At 49.5% G+C, this 26,970-nt stretch overlaps 1 protein-coding gene across 3 annotated transcripts; it reads left to right on the top strand.

Moving 5' to 3' along the window:
• Positions 1-57: 57 nt before the first annotated feature.
• Positions 58-26,626, top strand: ADORA2A (adenosine A2a receptor). 3 transcript variants are annotated; one of them, XM_081174988.1, is made up of 3 exons: positions 58-109; positions 17,229-17,987; positions 23,907-26,626. In XM_081174988.1, exons 2-3 carry the CDS (start codon positions 17,638-17,640, stop codon positions 24,943-24,945), a joined length of 1,389 nt encoding a protein of 462 aa, XP_081031114.1. In that variant the 5' UTR covers positions 58-109; positions 17,229-17,637; the 3' UTR covers positions 24,946-26,626. The 3 variants fall into 3 exon arrangements, with proteins under 3 accessions (XP_081031114.1, XP_081031115.1, XP_081031116.1); XM_081174989.1 differs by having other exon boundaries at positions 65-109; positions 17,192-17,987; XM_081174990.1 differs by having other exon boundaries at positions 68-109; positions 17,232-17,987.
• The last annotated feature ends 344 nt before the right edge of the window (positions 26,627-26,970 follow it).

Genomic DNA, 26,970 nt, shown 5'->3' with positions numbered 1-26,970 from the left:
GGGCGCGGCGGCTGCGCCTCGGCGAAGCGAGTGGCGGGCTGGTCCCGGGCGGAGGCGAGGCGAGGCGGGCGGAGTCGGCGCGGAGCAGCGAGCCGGGAGGAAGCGGCAGGTGAGCGGGCGTCGGGGCTTCGCGGGACTTTGTATGCCGGGGAGGGGGCGCCGTCTCTTGCCTTCCCAGGCGACGGCAGGACCATGCTCTCCATAGGGGGGGAGTTTGTGGGACCCCGGAGGCAAAGTTCCGAGGGCAGCGGAGCTGCTTCTGCCTCTGCCTCAGTTTCCCCTTTGGCGAGGCCAGCCCCAAGGCCGGCTCTCGCTGGGGAGAGGCTTCGCTGGTGGGGGGGGGGGCGCCTGGATCTTCCCGCACAACAGCCCTGAGAGGGAGGCTAGGTTCAAGAGGGGGAGTATCCCAAGAGGAGCTTGCCCCCCCTTCCCTGTCGATGGGGGGCGGGGGGAGAAAGCTCAGGGCCCCCTGTTTGCCGACTGTTTCTGGAGGAGCCTCAGTCCGGAGATCCGAGTAGGGCAATGGGGAGGGGGGGCGGATCGGTCCTCAGCACCAAGGGGCCCTATCCTGTGAGGGTCCAGAGATCTGATTCGAGAGGCGATGATGAGTAGGAAGCAGAGAGCATGTGAAGAGAAGTCTTCTTGGGGGGGGGGGTCGTCTAAGGATGCTCCAGGGCCGGGACCCCCGCATGGTCCGGGAAAGGGCTGCTGTTGCTGCTGCTTGGTTTTGGCGCAGGGCAAGTTCCTGAGACCACCCAAGTTCTGGGTCTAGAAGGGGACCTACAGGGCAGACCCTGAGGGCGTCCCTCCTTGAGGAGACCATGGGGTGGGGTGGGATAGAGGAGTACCCCAGCAGGAGAGCCCCCGCTTGGCATGCAGAAGGGTGCAGGGTCTTCCCAGCTCAGAGGATAGCAGAGCCACAAGTGACAAGTGGAGCTGTTCTGAGGTCAGGATCCTGCAAAGCCACTTGCTAGGCCTGGATAGGAGGCTTCCTCAACCTGGGACCATCTAGATCATAGAATTGTAGAGTTGGAAGGGACCCTGAGGATTATCTAAGTCCGACCCCCTTGCAATGGAAGAATATGCAGCTGTCCCATATGGGAATCGAACCTGTAACCTGTAACCTTGGCATTGTCAGCACCACTCTCTAACCAACTGAGCTGTCTGGGCTGATCTGCTTTACTAGCCTTCAGAACATATGGAGGCACCATTTTGATGTGTAGACAGTACAGGGGAAAGGCAGGGAGGGGCAGCTGACCCCCCCCCCATAATCAATAAAAATGCATAGCAAACTGAGCTTCTGCCCCACCTAACAAAAGGTCTGCCCCCCCCAAATCCTGGCTACACCCATGGCAGCTTCTTCTGCTTCCAGCACCAAGAAGCAGCAGCTGCACAATGGTCCCCATTTCAGGGTCCGATCCTGGGTTGCTCAAAGTTTAAGAGCCTTTCTAGCTCAGCATACAGAGGGTTTCAGGGTTCAGTCCCCTGCGGCATCTCCACGTAGGGCTGGGATAGGCTCCCTGCCGGAGAGCTGCTGCCAGTCAGTGTAGGTAACAGTGAGATACGCAGAGCAAAGGTAGGAGGTGCCTTCCTGCGTTCCATTGTCCAGCACGTTGCTGCTTGAGTGTGGCAAGCCTCAATGCCATTGCTCTCCATCTGTGAAATGGGCCCATTTGGGGACAAACCTGGCAGGGGGGTTGTGAGGGTGAAGCTTTGCAGAGGTTGCTGAAGTCCCATGCATCATGCTCATCATGGAGACATCCATGGATCCTTTAAGGGAGGGGGGGTCCAGGTGGTACATTGCACTGAATTCATTACTCAGATTGAAGCATAAAGTGCCTGGGGTTCTAGTCTAGGGGGTTCTAGACAGTTACCTTCCAGTAGACACCCCCCCCTTTTCTCATGGGTCTTCCTCATCATCCTTCCAATTTCCTTGCAGAAAACGGATCCTCCTTCTGCACAGTGCTTAGCAAGCTAGAGGAGACCTGATATTCACCCAGCAGCTCACTCTCCTGTTTTAGTTTTTGCTATACAGTGGTACCTCAGGTTACAGATGCTTCAGGTTACATACGCTTCAGGTTACAGACTCCGCTAACCCAGAAATAGTGCTTCAGGTTAAGAATTTTGCTTCAGGATGAGAACAGAAATTGTGCTCCGGCGGCATGGCGGCAGCAGGAGGCCCCATTAGCTAAAGTGGTGCTTCAGGTTAAGAACAGTTTCAGGTTAAGAACGGACCTCCGGAACGAATTAAGTACTTCACCCGAGGTACCACTGTATTTTTGTAAAGTAAATTTCTGGGTAAAGTTGGCTTTTGCTTGTCTCCGTCCTCAGTAGCCTGAAAGTTTCCTAAAACGCTGGTGCGCAATGATGCCTTTTGCTGTTTGGTGAAGCTCTTGGCTTAAGGGAGGAAGAGGATTGATCCTGCAGAGAGGCAATCTGGTGGCCAGGGCCATTGGTTAAATCAGGTGGATAGGAAGCCAGGGCTCTCAGCACCCTTCCTGGCTGGTGTGTGTGTTTGTGTGTGTGTGTTTGTGTGTTTGTAGGAAGACCAGGAACCAGGGGGAGATGCGGACAGTAAGTAGAATGTACCTGGAGCACAAGGAGTTCTGTGCTTGTCCTGGGGAAGCTGGAGATAGGCAGAATGGATAAAGCAAAATCTTTTACTGGACCCGAACCAAAGAGTCTAGTGGCCCCTTGAAAGATTAATGTGTTTATTGTTCTCTGAACTTTTTCTCAGCAAAATCCTTCTGCCGAGAAGAGTTGGGGCGGTGTCAGAGGTGCGGGAGAGAGAAGATGCATTGTATAGTAAATCAATTAAATAGGGGTTTTTTTTGGGGGGGGTTGCAAATAGTCTGGGTTTTTTCATGAAAGAAGCCCCCTGCCCCCCCACCAGCACCACGCTTGCCACCTCTTTAGGATCGTGTTCTGCAAATGGATTATGCCAGGCAGCTGCAGACAGCAGGAAATGGGGACGAGGCTGCAAAATTGGATTAGGGTGGTGGAAGAGTCTCTGGGATTGAATCTCCATTAAAAGATCAATGCGCTTAACTATCATTTTAATATAATTTGTTTAAGATTAAGAAACCCATTTTAATGTGGCAAATAGATTAGGCTGCAAGATGCCAAGCAGGCTGGCCCTGGGCTGGGGGGAAAGCTTCTGGGCTGGGGGTGCCGCATAGGGGAGGAGAAGGCTGTTTCCCTGCCCCATGGTTCAGACAAGGTGCAGATGTTCATTTATGGCAGGGGTGAAGAGGCTCAGGCCTGATGGGGAGAAGCGGTGTTGGTCCCCAGGCATCTCTATCCTTCCCAAAGCACTCTCCCAAGAACACACACCCTCTTTGCCAGGCTACACCCTTCCCTGGCGGTGTTTTGCACCCTCCTTGGGTGCTTGTGGCTGACTGTGCTAAGGCCCCTTCCTTGCCGAGATGGAGAGAGGGTAGAGTCATCTGATTCACACATGGGTGGAATGTTGTTGTTGTTGTTGTTAATTACCCATCCATCACCCTAAGGTCCCAAGGTGAGGTGCATAAGTTAAAATACAGCAATAATTTAAAAAAACAAATTTTCGAAACTTACAGTTACTAGAAAAAGCCATCACAAAACATAGGGGCAGGTCCTGAAAATACGCATCTTGGGTGTCAGAGGTGCACTGACCAGTGGCATAGCATGGGTTGTCAGCACCCGGGGCAAGGCAAGTAATTTGCTCCCCCTAACCCGTGGATTTGCGCCCCCTAACCCCCAGATGTTGCGCCCGGTGCAGCCGGCCCCCCCTGCACCCCCCACGCTACGCCACTGGCACTGACTATACATCAGGATAGACCTTTCTGACAGTAAAAGCTGTTTGACAGTGGAACGGACAACCACAGTAGGTGGTGGAGTCTCCTTCCTTGAAGGTTTTTAAACAGAGCTTGGATGGCCATCTGTCAGGGATCCTTCTTTCGCTGTGATTCTTGCATGTCAAGGGGTTGGACTTGATGACCCTTGGGGTGCTTTCCAACTCTACAATTCTCTGCTGCTGTGATTCTCCTCCGCCCCAGTGACTGATTTAGGGGAGTATGACTGGTTTGGTTTCACTGGGCACTGAGCCTTGGGGGTGCTGCCGGGAGGGCCACAACTATGATGTAGAATGGAAAGTGAGTGGTGTTGATGGGGGGGGCACCGGAATTTGGCATCACACAGGGTGCTTCTGAAATAATAATAATATTAATAATAATTTATTATACCCCGCCCATCTGGCTGGGTTTCCCCAGCCACTCTGGGCGGCTTCCAATAGAATATTAAAATACAATAGTCTGTTAAACGTGAAAAGCTTCCCTAAAGAGGGCTGCCTTCAGATGTCTTCTAAAAGTCTGGTAGTTGTTTTTCTCTTTGACATCTGGTGGGAGGGCGTTCCACAGGGCGAGTGCCACTACTGATAAGGCCTTCTGCCTGGTTCCCTGTAACTTGGCTTCTCGCAATGAGGGAACCGCCAGAAGGCCCTCGGCACTGGACCTCAGTGTCCGGGTAGAACGATTGGGGTGGAGACACTTCTTCAGGTGCATTTGAGACCCCAGGTGGCTTCATATGCAGAGTCATGAACATTGGCCCTCCTTCTCTGCCTCCACCTGTGGGCCAAAAGGCTTTTTTTTTGACCCAAAGAGGAGCTACTTGCCAGCAGTGAAAGTGGGCACGCCACACTCACCTTGAAAGCAGCAGATTAGCTGCTGGCTGTGTTTGTTTGTTTGTGTGGTGGCCTTCTTCCTGCTCATCAAATGATCCACCTGATGATTGGGGAGTGGGCAGTTGTTGTTGTGAATTGCATTTATATCTCACCTTTTCCTGCAAGGAGCTCAAGGTGACATACATGGTTCTCTCCCTCCCCACAAAAAGCCCTGGGAAGAAGGTTAGGCTGAGAGGCAGTGACTGTCCATGGTCACCACCCAGCGAGCTTCAAATGGCTGAGTGTCAGGATTTGAACCCTGCTCTCTCCCATATCCTGGGCTGACATTCTAACCGCTACACCAGTTTGCATCTCCATCTGGGTGTTGAGCTAGGTGGAGAAGGTCTACTTCATTTCTCCTCTCCCCTCCCCCCCACGCCTGCCCAAATTTGTGGGGTCTTCCAGGGTGGAGGTAGAAGCATTTACTTGGGACCCCTGCACCAGGAGTTAGGCACCCCCATGTCCTAAAGCCCTGTGGATGTTCCTTTCATTGGAAACAATAAAAGCGGATTAAACTTTAAGCCCACAGGGTGGGGGAGGGAATTGACGAAGTTCTAATGTTCCTGAAGTCGTTCCAGTAGTTCTTTGGAAGGCTAAACTCAGGTGGAAAAAAACAATTAAAAAGGACAGTAAAAGTGTAAAGAATATTTAGGCAGCCTCAGGTAGCTAAGTGCCCACATTGCAGCTGAGAAGCTGATGGTGCAAGGGTGAGGCTTGTGCAGCCTGTTTACTCGGGTGTAAGCCCCTCTTCTTTTCTTGGAATTTACTCCTTGGCCTATTGCAGGATTGCAGGGAAAACGCCTAGTGTGTTTCCTGCGATCTCTGAAGAACCATCAGAGAGGATCAAAATTGTGGCTCTGCGGGGGGCCCTTTGGGAGAACATTCCTTCCCAGTGCCCAGTGATGAGGCCGCCAGTTAGTCCCAGTATTGGCAGGTGGTGGTGAGAACGGGGAGAGTTTGAACCCAGGGAGGCCACATCTGCAGCTCGCTCTCCTGAGGAAGGCTTGGCTGCTTGTGTTTTTTACCCCCCAAACATATCCTCTCTCGTAATCCCATCTAATGGCTTCTCTGAGAAGCTCAGGCGGCCGGCCTGAACCACAGTGAAGGCTGGTGGGAAAGAGGGACAAAGCTGACCTCCTGATGGGGTGCTCAGCCCCTGGGGAAGGAGCAGGAACCCCCCTGCTGCAATGGCAAAGCAGTATGGGGGCTTGCTCAAGGCTGGGTGAGGTATCTCAGGTACTTCTTCCTCCCTTAAGATGGGGAGGAAGCAGCAGGAGCCGAGATACATTCCAGACATTGTGATATACAGTGGTACCTTGGTTCCCAAACAGCTTGGCTCCAGAACAAATTGGTGCCCGAACGCCACAAACCCGGAAGCAAGTGTTCTGGTTTGCGAACATTTTTTGGAAGCTGAACATCCATTTCAGCTGTCAGCATTGTTTCCGGGGCCAATCAGCCAGTCAGAAGCAGTGCCTTGGTTTGCGAATGTTTTGGAAGTCGAGTGGACTTCCAGAACGGATTGAGTTTGAGAACCAAGGTACCACCGTATCAGCATATTGTGGTATTTAGCTGCTGATATATCATGATGTTAGGGACGGCGCTGTGGATTAAACCACAGAGCCTAGGACTTGCCGATCAGAAGGTTGGCAGTTCGAATCCCTGCAATGGGGTGAGCTCCCGTTGCTCAGTCCCTGCTCCTGCCAACCTAGCAGTTTGAAAGCACGTCAAAGTGCAAGTAGATAAATAGGTACCGCTCCAGCAGGAAGGTAAACAGTGTTTCTGTGCACTGCTCTGGTTCGCCAGAAGCGGCTTAGTCATGCTGGCCACATGACTCGGAAGCTGTACGCCGGCTCCCTCGGCCAGTAAAGCGAGATGAGCGCTGCAGCCCCAGAGTCGGTCACGACTGGACCTAATGGTCAGGGTTCCTTTTACCTTTACCTGTATCACGATGTTGAAAACCAGGTATCACCCAGCCCTACTTGAATCCTGCTTGTGGGTTTCCCAGTGGGGCATCTTGTTGGCCATTGTAAGAAGAGGATTCTGGACTAGATGGGCCATTGGCCTAATCCTGTCGGCTGTTCTGATGAGATGGGAGCTACTTCTGTTGGGGATCCTGCCAACCTCAGAAAGCCAGTGGGGTTGGCACTCTCCTGCTGCTCCTCCCTTTCCTTCCATTGAAAGACTCAACAGAATATTCATCGTTTGGGGCCACGCTTCAAATTGTACATTCTGCTTCCCATCCATCATGGCTCCTGCACCCTGTTTCTGAAGGGTCAGCTCCTCTTGCTGTTATTCTAGATTTGTTGCAGCCACAGCCTCCACGAACCTGATACCGTCAGGATGTTTTGGACCACAAAGTCTGGAGGGCATCTGGTTAACAAAAGCCAAGCTAGAATGTAGGAGGCCGCCTTATACCTTAAACCTGTGCATGTAAAAAGGGGGTTTCCCTAAAAATAAGACGTTTCTAGTCCTCAAGGTTATGAATAAAGGGAGCTGCTTTATACTGAGGTCCATTTAACACAAGTGTTGTCTATAATGACTGGCAGCAGTGCCTCTCTAGGGCTTCAGCCAAAACCCTCATCCAGCCCTACCTGGGAGATGTCATTGGGGATTGAACCTGGGACCTTCTGTATGCAGAGCAGCTGCTCTGCCACTGAGCCACAGCATCCTTGTGCCTTGCTCTGCCCTGAGCTGGGGAGAGCTCCCCTTGCATTGCAGAACCCCCCAGGAAATGGGCACCACAGCAGAGTTTCGTCCGAGGACACAGCAAAGCACCAAGTCAACGAAATTGTGGGAATCTGGACAGCTAAAACCAATCCTCTCATTTGTGCCTCCTCGTTTGCATCTGTTTCCCGAAGTGTCGCCGCTGTGAGGGTTAATTCCAGCACATGGCTGCTCTCTGTGTTAATTTGAGGGAGGATCCTTGCCAAAATAATCAGGCTGTACAAATCCCTGCCGCGATGTAGCATTTATAAGTGCTAAAGGGAAGTAGCGAAGGAGCGCAAATTGCAACAGAGCTTCGGGCGGCATCCAAATCGTCTGCAGGCTTCAGAAGCTGCGTTTCCGAAATGTGGTGTTTTAAAAGTCTCTGTCCCTGCTGAAGCTGGCTGTCAGCTGCAGGAGATTGCTGGGGCCATCAAGCCTGGCTCTGTCCATACATACAGTGTGGGGAAGAGAGGGAGCAGGACATCTGGGGCCTGAATGCGGCCCTCGAGAGCTGGGGTGTACCTAGGGGTTGGCCAGGCTGGCTCCTGTTAAGGGCACAAGCCCCAAGAGTGTGTGTACAAAATCATGTCTCCCCACTCACTTGGAGTGGCTAGGATCCTGTTCACATGCTCCCAGGTTGCTCCTTCCCTGCTCTGGGAGTTGCCTAGGATTGCCACCTGTCCTGTATAATACAGGATTGTGCCTTATTTCAATGTAAAATGCTACTGTTTTGTCCCATGGTCTTCTCTCTCACTCTCTCTTTCTCTCTGAGAAGTTAGGGGTCCTCTCCAAATGCATGTGTATTCGAAACGTCATGCATTTAAGCTCTGGGTAGCCAAGTGCAGACAGATTTACAAATTCACGTGTATGTATGTGACAAATTCCAAAGGGGCCATCCTGTTAGGCTGTAATTACAGAATCGTAGAATTTGTAGAGCTGGAAAGGACCACGAGATGCCATTGAGTCCAACCCCCTGCAATGCGGAAATATTTTGCCCAACATAGGGCTTGAACCCACAACCTAGATATTAAGAGCCTTGTACTCTACCGACTGAGCTAGAGAGAGAACTTTGCAATGGATTGCTCTGAAGTCACTTCTGCACCATATAAAAATCATCCACCAACTGCCCTGCCTCGCCCTGTCCTGTATTTTGCCAGAACAAAAGTGGCAACCCTAGAGCTGCCAGGCTTCAAGGGCACTAGGGATGGGGAGGGGGGCACCCATATAGCTCCTTGCCAAGCATGCAAGGGAGCCTAGGTACGCCTCTGCTTGCCAGCCCTGCCCTCCTCAATGGCTGAAATGTGTCCTTGAACTATGATGGTGCCCCTGCTTGCAGTGACAGAGGATGCGGGAAACGTGTGTGCAGAAACATCTTTCTTTTGTGTGTCCTATTGGCCCACCCACTTTTTCCCTGGCCTCGCCCACCACCTGCACACGGCCCCTGAAAGGTTCCATGCGAGGGACTGTGGCCCTCAGGCTGACGAAGATTTGTTTAGTAAGTTCACTCCAAGGTCAGCATTGCTTCCTAGGTCTTGTACCTGCCTGCAGCAAGCACCTTCCTGTAGGAACCTTGCTTTTGGGGAAGAAACACCTGCAAGGGAAATGGCCTGTGATTAATACTTCATTTCCTCTGATTACTGGAAATAGTCAGGTCTCCAAGACGCATCAGAAGTGCACCCAATGGGAGAGGCAGCCATAGGGTTTATGCTGTGCCTCGGTGACTGTGGTGATTAACAGCCACAGTTTCCAAAGCTATCAATCAAGGCATGCTTGAAGTTTTGAAAGGGGGCTGCTAGGTCTGCGCCCTCCCAGCCACTCCGTGCTTCTCCTGACATCAGCCCTGCCCTTGCAACTTGTGTGAGAGGAAACAGGTTGGTGCTTTGGAATGGTCTCTCTAAAAGCACATGGGGTCAAACGACAGAGGAACAGTTCGGCACCTGCTCTGAGCTCCTTTAGGGGACAACTCTCTGCAGCACCTGGGAAAAGTCCCGAATGTGTTTCATTTGCTTGATAGCCTCTTATAATAATGATAATAAAAATAATTTATTATTTATACCCTGCCCATCTGGCTGGGTTTCCCCAGCCACTTTGGGCGGTCTGGCAGCATGGTGGCAGTGGGAGGCCTCAGGTTAAGAACAGTTTCAGGTTAAGAACGGACCTCCAGAACGAATTAAGTTCTTAACCAGAGGTACCACTGTACAGCATTAAATGTTAAAAACTTCCCCAAACAGGGCTGCCTTCAGATGTCTTTTAAAGAGAAGATAGCTGCTTATTTCCTTCACATCTGAAGGGAGGGCGTTCCACAGGGCGGGCGCCACTACCGAGAAGGCCCTCTGTCTGGTTCCCTGTAACCTCACTTCTCGCAGCAAGTGCACTCAGAGCAGAGGAGGGATAAAAGGAGCCAGATTTGAACACCTGACCCCATCCATTTGCCTTCAGGGTCTTGGGAGCACCCGTCTCTCATGGGAACAAAACGGAGAGCATTCCTTAAGGATGGGGCCAAGCCTCCGAAAGCACTCTGACTGTGACACCTCAAAAGATCTCTTGCTGTATTCCAGGGAAACTTTTGAGGGTTTTTTCATAGAATCATAGGGTTGGAAGGGACACCAGGGTCATCTAGTCCAACCCCCTGCAATTCAGGAATCTCAGCTAAAGTATACATGGCAGACAGCCATCCAACCTCCCCGAGGGAGCCTGTTCCACTGTCAAACAGCTCTTACTGTCAGAAAGTTTTTCCGTATGTCTAGTCAGAATCTCATTTCCTGCAACTTGAAGCCCTTGGTTCCAGTCCTACTTTCCAGAGCAGGAGAAAACAAGCCTGCCCCACCCTCCACGTGATGGCCCTTGAGATATTTGAAGATGGCTATCATATCTCCTCTCAGTCTCCTTTTTCCCAGGCTAGACGTACCCAGCTCCTTCAACCGTTCCTCATCCGGCTTGGCTTCCAGAGCCTTGATCAACTTGGTCGCCCTCCTTTGCACATGTTCCAGCTTGTCAACATCCTTCTTAAATTGGGGTACCCAGAACTGGACACAGTATTCTAGGTGTGGTCACCTGTTTTTTTGCAGAGTTGTTGCAAAGTTGGGGGAGAGCAAGATGGTTACTTGTAGGTTCCCCCCGCCTCTGCTCTTTTAAGTGTCCCAGATGCCCGGATGGATATCTTTGTGGTCGGTGACTTATTTCTTGTGAATGGTTCCCTTCCCCACAATGGCAATGCAGAATAAATTACCGCCCATCTTCTGCTGCAAAACATGCGCCACTTTAGCATGCATTTCAACCTGACAGTCCTTGCTTTGCATCTCGAGCCCATTCAGTTGCTCCTTCCCCCTTACACTTTACATACCTGCCTACCAAGATTGCCCTTGTGGATCTGATGAAGTAAAAGCCTGAGGGATGGCTCAGTCAGCAGAGCATGAGACTCTTAATCTCAGGGTTGTGGGTTCAAACCCCACATTAGATGAAAGATTATTGCACTGCAGGGGGTAGGACTGGATTTCACCCCCCTTAAATATATATATAACTGCTATGATTCAGATGCCGTCTGACCAGTGGCGTAGCGTGGGTTGTCAGCACCCGGGGCAAGGCAAGTAATTTGCGCCCCCTAACCCGTGGATTTGCGCCCCCTAACCCTAACCCCCAGATGTTGCGCCCGGTGCGGCCGGCCCCCCTGCACCCCCCACGCTACGCCACTGCGTCTGACCGTGGAAGCTAGAGCAGAGACATTGCATCTGGTAGCCCCTGGTTGCCTGATTCCCCACACACCTTGGCTGGGCTACTTCGCCTCCTGTCCTCTGTCTCCAGAGGAGCTGCCTGCTGCCAGTTGCATTACCCAGTGGAGAGGAGACAGTTTTGTTCTCCAGGGCCCAGAGCAGCCATAGAACAGCCTGTTCTAACCGATGAAAAATGGGCTGGGCGGGGGCAGCGGCAACAGGTTTGCGAGGAGCGCAGGAAATGGATTTTAATAATGAGAAGTAGGCAAGAACATTGCCCAGGGTAACAAGGAAGCCTTAACCGCATTAAGAAGGCTGGAAGAGGAACGCTCTTGCCAGCTGCTTTCTGGCCTGGGATGATAACAGGGTCGTTCCCTCCCTTCACCTCGCTCTGTGAGAAATGTTGGGCCCTGTTGGAGCAGGCGTCAGTTGTCAAGTTGTTCTGAACCGAGCCACCGCACCATTTCGATGATGGCCACATGCCACAAACCTCTCTTGCGTCTCTCTTCCCACCCTATGTCAAGCTTGGAGCAGCGTTAGAAACTCAGGTATATAAACTAATCGCCAAATGGCACCTTAAACCAGGGTTACGGTTGCCGCAATGGAATTGTCTAGGCGCCATTTCCCCCTTATGAAATTGTTTATTACAGTGGTACATGGGGTCAATAACTTAATTCGGTCTGGAGGTCCGTTCTTAACCTGAAACTGTTCTTAATCTGAGGTACCATTTTAGCTAATGGGGCCTCCTGCTGCCGCCGTGTGATTTCTGTTCTCATCCTGAGGTAAAGTTCTTAACCTGAGGTACTATTTCTGGGTTAGCAGAGTCTGTAACCTGAAGCGTATGTAACCTGAAGAGTATGTAACCCAAGGAACCACATTATTATTATTATTATTATTATTATTATTATTATTATTATTATTATTATTATTAATATTAATATTTTAAAGGGAAAAATTCAGAGTGGTTCACAACAAATTCGAACATCAAATCAATAAAACAAATTCAAGCTTCGAGGGAAATGTTTCAGATCCTTCTTGAAGTGCCATTTTGCTCTCCCCGTATTTATTTACCTACTTAAGATATATAGCTGCCCCATGGCAGAAGTACTGTAGGAAGGCAGTATGATGTAGTGGTTAGAGTGTCGAACTAGGACCTGGGAGGGGCCAGCCAGGTGGAGATGTCAGTCGCAAGCCTGGCATCCGGAGATCTCCACGTGGTGGCAATTGGACCCACGCCAATCACAAAATGTGCCTGGCCCCTGAACACTAGCTTGAAGGTGCCAGGTTTTTATTTTTAACTCACAAACTTATAGACATGGACAATTGGTTGGTACCCTTGGGGTCATCCAGTCCAGCCCCCTGCAATGCAGGAATCACAGCTCATGGATGTTAAGTTGTGGGTGAACATAGCAGACGACACAGCGATTCTTCAGACAGCTCTTGTTTATTCACAGGCCAGGAGAGAACTGAACTGAAGGGTTCAGTCAGCCTGCTTATATAGAACTCCAGTACAGTGGTGCCCCGCAAGACAAATGCCTCGCCAGACGGAAAACCCGCTAGATGAAAGGGTTTTCCGTTTTTGAGCTGCTTCGCAAGACGATTTTCCCTATGGGCTTGCTTTGCAAGACGAAAACGTCTTGCGAGTGTTCCGATTCCCCCCCCCGCTTTCCCCCCTTTTTCTAAGCCGCTAAGCCGCTAATAGCCTTTTAGCTGCTAATCCGCTAAGCCTTTAATAGCCGCTAAGCCTTTAATAGCCGCTAAACCGCTAATAGCGCTAATCCGCTAAGCCGCTAATAGGGTTGCTTCGCAAGACGAAAAAACTGCTAGACGAAGAGACTCGCGGAACGGATTAATTTCGTCTTGCGAGGCACCACTGTACAATGTAACTGTAACAATTTTCTAAAACTATCCAATCACTGAACGTCACCTTTGATCCCTTATTTGCATAACTATCTACAGTATCCCCCTGCTGGCCCAGGATGAGAACTTCAGTACATAACAATGGATATTGTGGAAATGGAGTCTGCCACTAACTAGAATCTTCCCGACTGGTTTTTCTGCAGTAGATATGAGATTAAAAGTAGATACGAGATTTAGCAGAGCATAAACGCCACAACGGAGCTTGCTCCTCCTTGACTTTTCTGTTGTGCTGAAATAGCAAGACTCAGCGGGTAGTATGACCTTGCTAGCCCTACTCGGAGTAGAGCCATCTGGGTCTGTTGATTTCAGTGGTTCTGCTGATGTCGGATGCAGCCCTAAACAGAGCTTATTTATGAACTCAAACAACTTTTTATATCCCACCTTTTCGCAGGGCTGGAAGTGGCTTGCAACATTGGCAAATGTGAAAAGGAAGAAAGAAAATCTACGAGTAAAACAGTATGCAGGGGATAATATCTGTTCTAGTTAAGCAGCATTTGATCTATGGAGCAGGGAGAGGAGTCCCTCATGCAAATTAAGCACATGTCTCCATATTCACAGATACTCTTGGATATACAGTAGTACCTCAGGTTACATACGCTTCAGGTTACATACACTTCAGGTTACAGACTCCGCTAACCCAGAAATAGTACCTCAGGTTAAGAACTTTGCTTCAGGATGAGTACAGAAATCGTGCAGTGGCGGCACGGCAGCAGCAGGAGGCCCCATTAGCTAAAGTGGTGCTTCAGGTTAAGAATGGACCTCCGGAACAAATTAAGTACTTAACCCGACGTACCACTGTATTTTATGTCACCCTAAAAACTGAGGCCAGCCAGCGGAGTGTTTGAAGAGCCCCAAACCCTTGATATGCCTCGTGCTGTTTTTGCAACATCTGCCCAATTTCCCACACGTACAGTGGTACCTCAGGTTAAGTACTTAATTCGTCCCGGAGGTCCGTTCTTAACCTGAAACTGTTCTTAACCTGAAGCACCACCTTAGCTAATGGGGCCTCCTGCTGCCGCCATGCTGCCGGAGCACAATTTCCGTTCTCATCCTGAAGCAAAGTGCTTAATCTGAAGCACTATTTCTGGGTTAGCGGAGTCTGTAACCTGAAGTGTATGTAATCTGAGGTACCACTGTAAACAGAATAAGGAAGCAGTGCAGCTTCTGCAGTGGCGGCCATTCTCTGCTGTTGCCAAAGAGCACAACGATCAGGAGATCTTCCGTCTCCAAGAGGGATTAAGCTTCAGGCCTAAACTCCAAGGAAAGCCTCCCAATGAGTTGAGCTCCCAAAGATCATGACCAGGTCATGGTGATTTCTCTGTTTTCAGACAGCACAGACAAGTCTGCCATTGGCAAAGCCAGGATAAGCCTTAACTTGGCGAGATGATGATGGTGGCATCATCATGATTTAAATATATTTGACGCTTTTTACCCTCCAAAAAGCAACTTACAAAAATACCATAAAATATGCAAAAACGCTACAATATTGGATGCTTCCGGACTGTCACTATGTTAGGGTGGGATTCAGTGACTTATCAGAAAATTCAAGTTGCACAGTTAATAGTTGAGCTGGAGCTCTTGCGCAACAAACCCACTCTTCCTGCCCCACCCACCCCAAAGATCAGATTTTTATGATTTGTAAAGTGAAGGGGGAGCTGCCCTAGAAAGTGTGGGCTAGGGCTTGCTTGACGTGGCATTGTCTAACCTCCCTGCAAACAAATCAGGTATAAATCCTCAATAAGCTGGTTGTTTGTTAGTGAGCAGTGTTGATGGCAAAGAGCAAAGGATCATGGGTGAAGGGAGCTCCCCAGATTCCTGGATCCATCCTTGAGCAATGCCCTAGAGGTTCAAGGAAAGGCCCCTGGATAACCCAGATCACAGGAATGAAAGAGAGACAGGAAGGGTGTGTGTGTGTGTGTGTGTGTGTGTGTGTGTGTGTGTGTGAATGGGCCCCTGTGTCAAAACTCACCCCGCCACCACCATACACCACTGCAGGTGGTTGTGCTGGTGGGGTGAACTGTATTAGACACACCGTATTTTTCGCTCTATAAGATGCACCAGACCACAATACGCACCTAGTTTTTGGAGGAGGAAAACAAGAAAAAAAATATTCTGAATCTCAGAAGCCAGAACAGCAAGAGGGATCGCTGCGCAGTGAAAGCAGCAATCCCTCTTGCTGTTCTGGCTTCTGGGATAGCTGTGCAGCCTGCATCCGCTCCATAAAACGCACACACATTTCCCCTTACTTTTTAGGAGGCAAAAAGTGAGTCTTATAGAGCAAAAAATACGGTATTTGTGATCCCATTTTACCTGTTTTTAAAACTTTGCTTTTTTATTTAAAGCAGCCGACATTCTTATAACCAACCACGGCAACTCAGAAACTGTAGAAGTTTAAACACACCAACACTGTTGCCATATCGATAATAAGATTAACAAATAAGCGCTGATAAAAGCAGTAATTGGCAAACAAGATTAAGGGAACAATATTAATACAAGAGCAACGGAGGTAAAATGCTGGCAAGAACAGGAAAAGGTTGTCTGGAAGGATGTGGGGTCGGGCTGTTTGGCCCTGGGGCGGAAGGAGGGCAAGCCTAGTTTGAGCTCAGGTCTTGGCAGGGTAAATCAGATGCATCGAGTTTTCTTCCTAAAGGGGATTCTGGAGGGGCTGCGGAAACCTGGACTATCCTGCCAGCTCTTTTGGGGGTCACTCTGCAATAAATTCCAAATTGATGAGACTTAAACAGAGGTGCTTGACTCATTGATAGGTACAGCTGAACGACAGCAGGCTGTGTGTTGTGGCATTTGGCACAATTCTGCGCAAACCCACAGAGTCTTGTTCTGGGTGAAAATTCCATGCGCCTGAGAAGCTCCGCTTGGCTTTTCACAACAGCAAGTTTCCAGCCCACTTGGTGCACAAGGCCTTGGCTTGTGGCCGAGTGGTTTCCCCACTGCCTTGCTCTTTTCCCAGGGGAAACCTGCTCTTTCGTTCTAAATCAGAGCAAACAGCAATCTGCGGGGAACCCGATTGCTGTTTGCTCCAGTTGAGCACTAAAGAGCCTTTTCCCCCGGGGAAAGCAGTGGGACAAGAAGACGTGTGGATAAACCCTCAGAATAGATGAAGCATTTCTTCACGTAGTGCATAGTTTATTTATTTTTATTTAATAGATTTATATGCCAACCTTCATCATAAGATCTGAGAATAAAATACAGGATCAAAACGAGGAAACGAGGAAAATAAACCAGCAAAACAACCTTCCCACAGACACATTTAAAAAGCTGTAGAATATTAATCTTACGGAACTATGGAACTCCCTCCCACAGGAGGCAGAGATGACTTTAAAAGAGGACTGGACAAATTTATGGAGGAGGAGGGCTGTTGATGGCTATTCCCCATGATGCCTATGCTTCCTCCCTCCAGTGTTGAAGGTGGTAATAATAATAATAATAATAATAATAATAATAATAATAATTATTATTATTATTATTATTATTATTATTATTATTATTATTATTATTTTTATTTTATTTATACCCTGCCCTCCCCAGCCAAGACCGGGCTCAGGGCGGCGAACACCAGGTATAAAAACAATTGATTAAAATACAACTTAAAAACAAGATTAAAGTACAACATTAAAATGCAGCCTCATTTCAGTAGAAACTCAAATCAAAAACTTTTGGGGGATGAAAACATCAAATCTTCACCAAGGCCAACTATCCAGACTGGTCCTACATGGGCCAGAAAAAAGCCAGGGAAGTCCCCAAATAGGAGTTCCATCACAGAAGGAGAAAGGAAAGAGGGGGAGGGGATCAAGTTGATTCCAAGCCAAAGGCCAGGCGGAACAACTCTGTCTTACAGGCCCTGTGGAAAGAAATCAGATCCCGCAGGGCCCTGGTCTCAAAGAGACAGAGCGTTCCACCAGGCCGGAGCCAGTGTTGAAAAGGCCCTGGCTCTGGCTGAGGCCAGAACTCCAGCTGTTGGGAACTGCAGGGGGGACGAGCGCTGCTGTTGTGCCCACACCCTGCTTGTGAGTTTCCTTCCCATGGGGGGCATCTGGTTGGCTGCTGTGAGAACAGGAGTCCCCTTTGGCCTGATCCAGCTGATGGGGACTCTTCTCAAGTTCTGTTTTACTTTCTGTATTATTTGTGTCTCCGCTAGAGAGAATATGACCTCAATGCGTTACTCCCTTTTCCAGCAGTCTCTCTCCTTTCCGATGTGGGAGGGGACACACCCCACCAGCTACCTAGAATAAGAGATAACTGCCCCCTCCGAGGTGTCGTTACATTGGCAGGAAACGACTGCGAGAGCCACAGCCTTTCGACAGGAAACTTAATTTTCACACAGATGTTCCGTTGTTGAGCTGCCCCCACAAAGAGAAAAGGTGTCCATCCCATTGACTCTCTTAGAGACTTTTGCCCATGTCTTTTGGGGCCTTGGCTAGCTTTCCCAACTTCCCCGCCATGGGGATCTGAGCCAGCCCCAGCAAAGCCGAGAGCCGAGACTCTCTTCCTGGCGCCTGGGCGACTTGAAGTCTGTGCCTGCTCGCTGTGATTCTGCAGATATGGACACTGGATTCCCCGGCACCCTCTTGCCCGGCTCTCACCATGCTAATTCGTGGGCATAAAGACTTCCTGGCAGATGTGGTCTACATTGTCTTGGAGCTACTCATCGCGGTTCTGGCCATCTTGGGCAACGTCCTGGTCTGCTGGGCCGTCTGCCTGAACAGCAACCTCCAGAACGTCACCAACTACTTTGTGGTGTCTCTGGCGGTGGCCGACATCGCGGTGGGCGTCCTCGCCATCCCCTTTGCCATCACCATCAGCACTGGCTTCTGCGCCTACTTCTATGGCTGCCTCTTCATTGCCTGCTTTGTCCTGGTCCTGACCCAGAGCTCCATCTTCAGCCTCCTGGCCATCGCGATCGACCGGATTATTGCCATCCGGATGCCTCTCAGGTAAATGTGCAGTTGATGACAATGACAACAAGCTGTGCTTTCTTTTCTAGGGGTAAAAGGTAAAGGCTCCCTGGACAATTCAGTCCAGTCAAAGGCAACTGTGGGGTTGTGGGGCTCATCCCGCTTTCAGGCCGAGGGAGCCGGTGTTTGTCCACAGACAGCTTTCCGGGTCATGTGGCCAGCAGGACTAAACCGCTTCTGGCACAACGGGACACCGTGACAGAAACCAGAGCGCACGGAAATGCCGTTTACCTTCCCGCTGCAGTGTTACCTGTTTATCTGCTTGCTCTGGCGTGCTTTCAAACTGCTAGGTTGGCAGGAGCTGGGACAGAGAAATGGGAGCTCACTCCATCAGGCGGATTCGAACCACCGACCTTCTGATAGGCAAGCCCAAGAGGCTCAGTGGTTTAGATCACAGCACCACCCACGCCCCTTGTGATTCTAGGGGTACTCAATGGTACACAGTACTGGCGCCTTTCCCCACCTCCAAATGTTAAAAGTGTGGCACTTGCTGTAAGAACTTCATCATGAATACCAGTGGTGCTAACTTCAATAAAATATGGGGGGGCAGGTAGGCCCCACCCTTCATATTGGATCACATGATGCGGCACATGCATACCATTTGAATGGCAATGCCCATCAATTGGGATGGGGCAGCTCCCCATTTTATTGGAGTGGGAAAGAACGCTTGGCCCCTAGGAATTGGCTCCTAGGTGAGTACCAGTACCATTTTTTTCCTTTGGAAAAAAAGCACTGGTGACAGCAGACAGGGCTCAAGGAGCACAGCTTCAGTGCAGAGCTTATTCCCTTCTCCAGAACTAGCAGAAGCAGAATAAATTTGCTGCTGGAGAAGTCTGAAGTCTGTCACCAACTTTTCATCCGTTTTAAAAAGCCAGCGGGTGATGCTGGGATCTACACGACCGAAATCCCAGCTGGAGTTTTTGCTCCCCGCCACCCTGTCTGTTTGAGAGAAACGTCGGTGTTTCATAATCTCGGCTTTTCCCAACCCTCTTCACTTGCTCTGAGCACGAGTCCCCTGAGAGCAGGGGCAGTCAGTCAGGGGGGCTGTTTGTAATGGCACGAAGCAGCCCCCTCCAGCGTGGGATAACAGCTGGGCAGCCTCAGAAGTCCACTTCACAGAGACTTAGCCCGCTCTGGGTCTTCTATCCAAGTCTCTGAGTGCCTCGGGCGCAATCTCTTCCTCTCCCCCATTGTGCTTTTTTAAATTTACAGTGAAAAGCTCAAGTGGAGTTTCCTGCCCTCTGAGTTTGAAGAGCAGCAGCAGTGGCTGGAAATGGATATACAGTTCCTAAGGGCCAGGGAGGGGAAAGGGAAGGTGCAGCCCTTTGCTGTCTGTCTGTCTCTCAGCTGGGTTGACTCTCACTTCTCATCCAAACCATCTGGGTGGGAGAAACTTCTTCAGCTGCAGGTTCAGGAAATCGGCTGCCAAAGGCTCCATCCTCACAATGGGTGTAGCAAGGATCTATGCGGCGATACTCACCTGTCACCATCCTCTGTCCAGCTCTATCTAGCAGATTTGGAATGAAATGTCTCAACAACAGTTGTTTGAAATGACTTTCTTTAGACCCCAAGTGCTCAGAAAAATCTGTCAAAATCTTCAGCTGTTTGAAAACTAGGAAGATTTTTTTAAAAAAACCAAAACCAAAACACAACGCCAGGGAGACCTTTTGTGCGATTAATGAGTACGTTTTGCAAAATTACAAAGAGCACACATTTTTCCATATTATTTTTTTTAAAAAATCTAAACTCAAAACAAGTTTTCCTGGATTTGCTGGAAACCTTTTCAGCACTTCCTTCTCAAGTTCCTCCTTTTCTTTTCCCCAAGGCAGCCCTGTTTAGGGAAGCTTTTAATCTTTGATGCATTACTGTATTTTAATATTTTGTTGGAAGCCGCCCACAGTGGCTGGGGAAGCCCAGCCAGATGGGCGGGGTATAAATAATATATTATTATTATTATTATTATTATTATTATTATTATTATTATTATTCTGTTGAGACGCTGCCCTGTCATTGTCGACTTTAGCCAGGACTTCATTCTCCGCAAGATATGATCTACAGTAGATGTAGTGCATTGGTGAGCAAGAGAGATGACCAGTTAGACCCACTGCTATAGTATCCTAAATTCTGATGTTCTGCAAAGAATGTCTCGCACATTTCCACGAAGGATGAAATGATATGCTACATTGCGTAGGTACAACAAATGCAAGCACTGACTTTTTCTAGGGAAATGCTCGCTAGGTAGGGAGATTGTGGTATCTCAGCAAACATTTCAATTTCAAATATTACGATTATTTCTACTTTTAGTTAAGTATCTTTATTTATTTCCTTGATTTAGTGGGGGCAGCTGCCCCCCCCCTTGGCTGTGCCCATGATCCTCTCTGCAACTGACTAGGCAGTTTTGTTTATAGCTCCTATAAAACCCCAACAAATGTAACAGGGGTGAGAGAGGAATTGGGGGTGAGGATGGGGGTTCTGTGCTCAGAAAGTGGACGTTCCCATTACACACATGTGTGTGCATTAATTCATTCACCTTGTTCACGCGCCCCTGTCCTGCCTTTGCAGGTGGGATAAAAGCAGCCCTCTTTGCAGGGTCGTCGTGTAGGGAGGTGAAATCTCCACCCCCTAAAATTTATACACCATTTGATTGCGGGGAAACCTCAAAGCGGTTTACGAAAGATAGAACAATGAAATCAAGCCGGAATCACGACCCCGCTTTAAAACGCACAAAAGTGGAAATGCTAAAACAGATGAAAATGGCCTCAGCTTTATGAGCATCTGCTTAGGTTTGTCTGAACAGGGATGTTTTTAGCAGGAGCCAGCAAGAGTACAGTGAAGGCACCTTAAAGGTAAAGGTACCCCTGACCGTTAGGTCCAGTCACGGACGACTTTGGGGTTGCACGCTCTTCTCGCTCTATAGGCCGAGGGAGCCGGTGTTTGTCTGCAGACAGCTTCTGGGTCATGTAGCCAGCATGACTAAGCCGCTTCTGGCGAAACCAGAGCAGTGCACGGCAGCAGAAAGGCCCCTTACTGATCTCAATAGGCAGGGAGTTCCAATGTGCAGGTGGTGCCACACTAGGTATTATGTGCCAATTCACAACCACAGCCTGTTATTTTGAGCCTTCAGAATGCTAATAATAATAGCTTCCCTCCCCTGCTGGGGCTTTAATTTGCCCTGGGAGAGAAGTCATCAGTGCAGAGAGAAAGAAGGAAATCCAGGAAGAGGGATGAGGATGATGACTGATGTTTTATTGGCTGTTTGTGAAAGGAATTTGGCCTGCAGAAGGGGCAGGGAAGGAGATGCAGGCCAGGCCTGTAACATCACGGAGACATCCTCTGTCTCCTCCCTTCCGTAGGCAAAGGATGGAGTGCATCTTGGTTGAAGCCCTGGTGGCTGCTGGAGAGCCTCCTTGGGAAATATAGCCAAATTGCCCTTTGCAAGCCCATGCTTTGGGGCCGAAACAGTGACTCATACATTTATAAATAACAACTACAGCAATGGCGGTCCCAGGGCAGGGAAGTCTCTGCAGCGCCCCTCAAAAGTGACCTGTTGATTTTTGGCACACCGGCAGATTTTGCTTCAGAGCCTCCCCACTGTGGCTTCTGCATTGGCTTGTGTGGCTTTAGGCAAATCATTTCAAAAGGCTCCCGCCCCCTCTCTCACACAAGCATCCTTCCTTGGGGTCATAGGCTGGGCTGCAGTGATGTCACAGAATGTTCATAAGTAGTCCAACTGCTGAGTTGAAGGGAGCTGTCTGTAGCAGGCGGGACTAAAACCCTGTTCAGGGGCCTGGTCTGATTCCTTGCCCCACAGCCAAGAAGTCCCTCCCACTCCGCACAGCCCCATTGATTTTGGGGGTGCAGCAAAACCAAAGCAAATTAAACACAGTTGTGGGATGGGCTGAGCCTAGCACTCTACTGGTGGATGCAAATCGCCCATACCTGGTCACCAGGTGGTCAATTGATAAGCGGAGCTGGGATACCAAACCCCTTGCTCTAGAGGAATCAGCCAGGGAGGGGGTGCTGCCTGCCTGTGGGTGGGTGCATATCACAGTGGACCAAAAAAGAGAGCTCAGGCACCCCATGAAGCCTAGCTGATGGGATTTGTAGTCCAAAATAGCCAGGCAAGCCCAAAGCAACTGGAGGAAAGTAGGTGGAGGAATTTAGACTTTCCTTACAAGATATTGTCCTTCCTTTAGGGATGTTTCAGATGAGGAGGAGGAGGAAGAGGAGGGTTGGGTTGAGTGGACTTTGGATGCCCTCAGTAAACTGAGGGGCTCTGATGCCGTCACCTGTGTTTAAACTACGAGGCAGGTCGATCCTGATAAATATTGGCAAATATTAGCTTGGATTGTGTCCCTCCTCTCTGGGTGCTCTCTTTCTCCTCCAATTACCAAGTTATATAACTAATGCTATTAATTAAATAAACATTGTTCCTTAATGGATGGATTAAGTGCCGGCAGCTCTTGGCTGGATCTGAATCAGAAGTTGCAGAGGACAAAGTCAAATGATTGGTTTTCAGCTCTACATTCCCCACCACCACCACCACAAAAGCCATAAAGTGCTAATGGGATGTGGTCCCTTTACCCCACTTGTGCTCACCTGATGTCAAAGAGTTAAAAAAAACTATGTGGCTTTTTGTCAACGTCTGAAGGCAGCCCGGTTTTGGGAAGCTTTTAATGTTTGATATTATTATTATTATTTCTTATACCCCAATCATCTGACCGGGTTGCCCCAGTAACTCTTGGCAGCTTCCAACAAAAATACACAGAGAGAGAAAAAAGCACATCAAACATTAAAAGCTTCCCAAAACCGGGCTGCCTTCAGATGTTTACAAAAAGTCACATAGTTTTTTAAGTCTTTGACATTTGACGGGAAGAAGTTCCACAGGGTGGGTGCAACTACCCAGAAGGTTTCCTGCCTGGTTCCCTATAACACACCCTCCGACATTTCTCCGATGAAAATAGGGACGTCCCATTCCATAATGACAGTTTTACTGTTTATACCCCACACATCTTACTGGGTTGCGATTCTGGGCTGCTTCCAACATTTATAAAAACATAATCATTCAACATTAAAAAAAACCACTTCCTTATACAGGATTGCCTTCAGACGGCTCGGGGGTCAGATAACTCCGTACCCTCCAACATTTCTCCAATGAAAATAAGGAAAAATGGGACATTCCAGGATCAAATCAGAAACCGGGGCAGCTTCTTTAAATCAGGGACGTCCCTGGAAAATAGAGACACTTGGAGGATCTGCTTCAACCTCACTTCTCACAGAAAGCCCTCAGAGATAGACCTCCGTGTCTGGGCTGAATAATGGGGGTGGAGATGCTCCTTCAGGTAAACAGGACTGAGGCTGTTTAGGGCTTTAAAGGTCAACACCAACCATTTGAGTTGTCCTTGGAAATGTACTGAGAACCAATGTTGATTTTCTTTTCAATTTTTTAAATTAATTTTCCAAATTTGTAACAAAAATAACATACAAAACACACAAAAGAAAACACATTACAATACTAAAAAGAAAAAAGACAAAAAAAGAAACAATTGTTACTTCTAACCTAATTTAACTTTCATTGTTAATTAACACCCTCCCATCAGATGTCAAAGAGAAAAATAACTACCAAACTTTTAGAAGACATTATTATATTATTATTATTAATTGACTTCCTCAAATCCCCCCTAATTGAATTTCGTTGTATCAACTTATAACAGTTCTCCAAAATCATATTTCTTATAAAATCAACTCCTTCAATTTACTACCCTCTTCTCTTTTATTGGTATTCTTATCGCCAATGTTGATCTTTTAGGACCAGTGTTACGTGGGTCATAGCCTATTTTGCAACTCGCAACATCACCAGATCCTACTGTTGACTTTCCTTGGCTCTTCTCCTTCCAGGTACAACGCTTTGGTGACGGGCTCGCGGGCGAAAAGCATCATTGGCATCTGCTGGGTCTTGTCCTTCATCATCGGCCTGACGCCCATGCTAGGATGGCACAAGCCTGCCTTGGGCAACCAGGGTTCCTCTTCCTCTTCCTCCTCCTCCTCTGCTGGGGTGTGCACCAACGAGTCCTCTTCCTCCTTCTCGTCCTCCCCCTCCACTACGACCCCTTCCGGCAACTGCAGCAGCGACATGTTGGCCTGCCTCTTTGAGTCTGTGGTCACCATGGAATACATGGTCTACTACAACTTTTTCGCCTGTGTCCTCACCCCGCTGCTCCTGATGTTCGGCATCTACCTGAAGATCTTCATGGCCGCCCGGCGGCAGCTCAAGCAGATGGAGAACAAGGCGACACCTGGGGAACGTTCCCGCTCCATCTTGCAGAAGGAAGTCCACGCAGCCAAGTCGCTGGCCATCATCGTTGGGCTGTTTGCCTTCTGCTGGCTGCCCATGCACACGGTCAACTGCTACATCCTCTTCCGGCGGGGCTGCGGCCGCCCTCCCCTCTGGCTGATGTACCTTGCCATCATCCTCTCCCACGCCAACTCCGTGGTGAACCCTCTGATCTACGCCTACAGGATCCGGGAGTTCAGGCTGACTTTCCGCAAGATCATCGGGCAGCACATCCTGGGCAGAAAGCAACGCTTCAAGGGGACCACAGCCAGCCGGAGGTCCTCTGCTCACGCGGAGGAAGATGGCGAGAGTGCCGGCATGCAGATCACCAAGTACGCTCTGAACTTCTACGCCGGAGGGGACTTGGATGGCATCCACAGGGACGGGGATTGGGGGAAAACCAAAGTGGGCATGGAACTGCGCCAGAGCAAGAAGGTGCTGGCCGGGGAGGCAAATGGCCATGCAGCCCATCCCTGCAAAAATGGGGATCTCTCCAAAGCCTGCAGAGACATGGAGCTGCTGAGCCAAGAGCTGCTGGCCATTCGGGACTCTTATGCCGCTGACCTGGAGACTTCAGCCGTAGAAGCCTCTGATGGGTCCTGAGGCCCCCTCAGGATGCAACGCGGCTGGAATGAAATCTTCCCTCTCCCCAGTGGTCTGCTTTTGTTGCAGCAAGAAGGGAAGGAAAGAAGGAGAGAAGGGGAGGGCAAAGGTTTGGGTCCTTGCTATGGAAGGGGAGGGGTCCCTGACACAACTGACAGAAAGACCTGGGGAGAAGGCAGGAAATGGCCAGGGGGCTTTTTCCCAGCCAAAGGTCAAAGGTGAAGATGGGCGGGACACAGAGACACACTTCTTGTTGCCTTTGGAAGACTCTGCTGGGGGAGGGCCCGCGGCAATATCCGATGTTGCTTGGGACATCTGTGGCTGCCTGTGGCCACAACCCAGTTGTACCAGGAGAAAATGAAAGGGTCAATGGGAAGGTGCTTCATAGTGCTGAGGGGCTGTGATTCCTGCATTGCAGGGGGTTGGACAAGATAACCCCTGGGGTGCCTTCCGACACTACAATTCTATGATTCTGTGAAGAGCAGAATGGGAAGTTTTTTGCTGGACACCCAGCTAGGGTGATGCCAGGCTCGTTCCTGGAGCTGGAGAGAGAGAGAGAGCGTGGGAGAGGACATGGTTTGGAGGCATTAGAGACGCGTCTGTTTGTGTAAAATCTTGAATAGGAAGCTTTATGATGCGATTTTGATTTTCCTCTGGCTGCCATAAGTCTCCTTGGGGACTTCTGCAGGGCAGGGCAGTTGCCTACTTAGTCTCTTCCACCAGGCCGTCTCCTAGGTAGGGTCTGGCATGATGGAAATCAGTAGGTGACTGTGCTCCACTTTGCTCCCAGGGCACGGGTGCCTTTGAGATGATTAGGGGGGTGAACTTGCTCAGCAGTGAGGTAGCTTCCCAAGGGACCACCTGCCTACAGCTGGCAAGGAGTGCCTGCACGGGTCACCCACAAAGCTGGCCCAGCACAGATCTACACACTGAGAGAGTCCCTGGGACTCAGCCCTAGAACCATCTGGATTTGAACTCAGTGCCTATATGAGAAACAACCCAGAGGGCTACTGCTTTTAAGGCCCAATGCCAGATTTCTCCCCAGAGTTGTGTCTGCTAGCCTGAAACATCTTGGCAACTTTTCCAAACAGCTCCCAGATGCAAAACTCGTCTCTCTCCGTGCCCCCTCCCCCCCACTTGTGGTCTGGCACCTAGCTGAAATCTGCCAGGCAAACCTGTTTTACAAGCAACTGCTGTTCTTCTCGGTGAAGGCGACAGCATCACGGACTGTCGAGCATCAGTCGAGCAGTTGTTGTTATGGCGGCCAAGCTCTGACATGACAAAATGGCAGCTTTGCATCGAGGAGGGCCGGCTGGGCTTGTCTTGGGGTTTTGTACACAGAGTCAGAACGGGCCTCTCATTTCAACCAAAATGGTCACCCATTGAAGAAATGTGAAGGAGGACCTTCAGCAGGTAGGAGGAGGAGAAGGCAGAGATGGGAGGGGGCGCTTGAGGGGGCAGGGTAGAGGCTTCTCCCTGTGACCACACAAGGAGGGCTATTCAGTCTGGTGCATCACCCATCCTTCTGAAACCGTCCATCTTCTAGTGTACACTGAATGTTTGCCCTTTGTTATTGTCATAGATCATGCTCTGTGCCCCCCACCCCCATTTTAATAAGCTTTTGTTTCTGTTTTCAAGCAGCGTAAAACTGATTTTTTTAAAAAATAAAACTAAAACAAATGGTGACGTCTAAGTTTTGCAATTTCCATTAAAACCATCTCCCCTTGAATGCATTCTCTTGTTCTGGTTTCTCATGGCTGTGCCTGGGAACAACTGAGGCCTGTGGATAGAGGGTGGTATACAAATTTAATTGACAACAACAACAACAACAGATTCATAGCCTCTGCCATGGGACTTTACAAACTTCCTCAGTGTGGCTTGCCAGGCTGCCTTTGAGATCTTAACCACTTCCTCCGGTGGGCTGGAGAAGGAGCTGGTGTCTTGCTTGCGGATCGGGCCCTAGCCCAGCATCCTTTGCGAGAATCCCGGCAGATAAATGGTGGGCCATTGAAACTTGGGCAGTGC

Source organism: Podarcis bocagei, assembly GCF_964188305.1.
Source record: "Podarcis bocagei genome assembly, chromosome: 16".
Lineage (NCBI taxonomy): Eukaryota > Metazoa > Chordata > Lepidosauria > Squamata > Lacertidae > Podarcis > Podarcis bocagei.
Note: the sequence above shows the minus strand (reverse complement) of the source record. Positions and strands in the feature narration are given on the sequence as shown.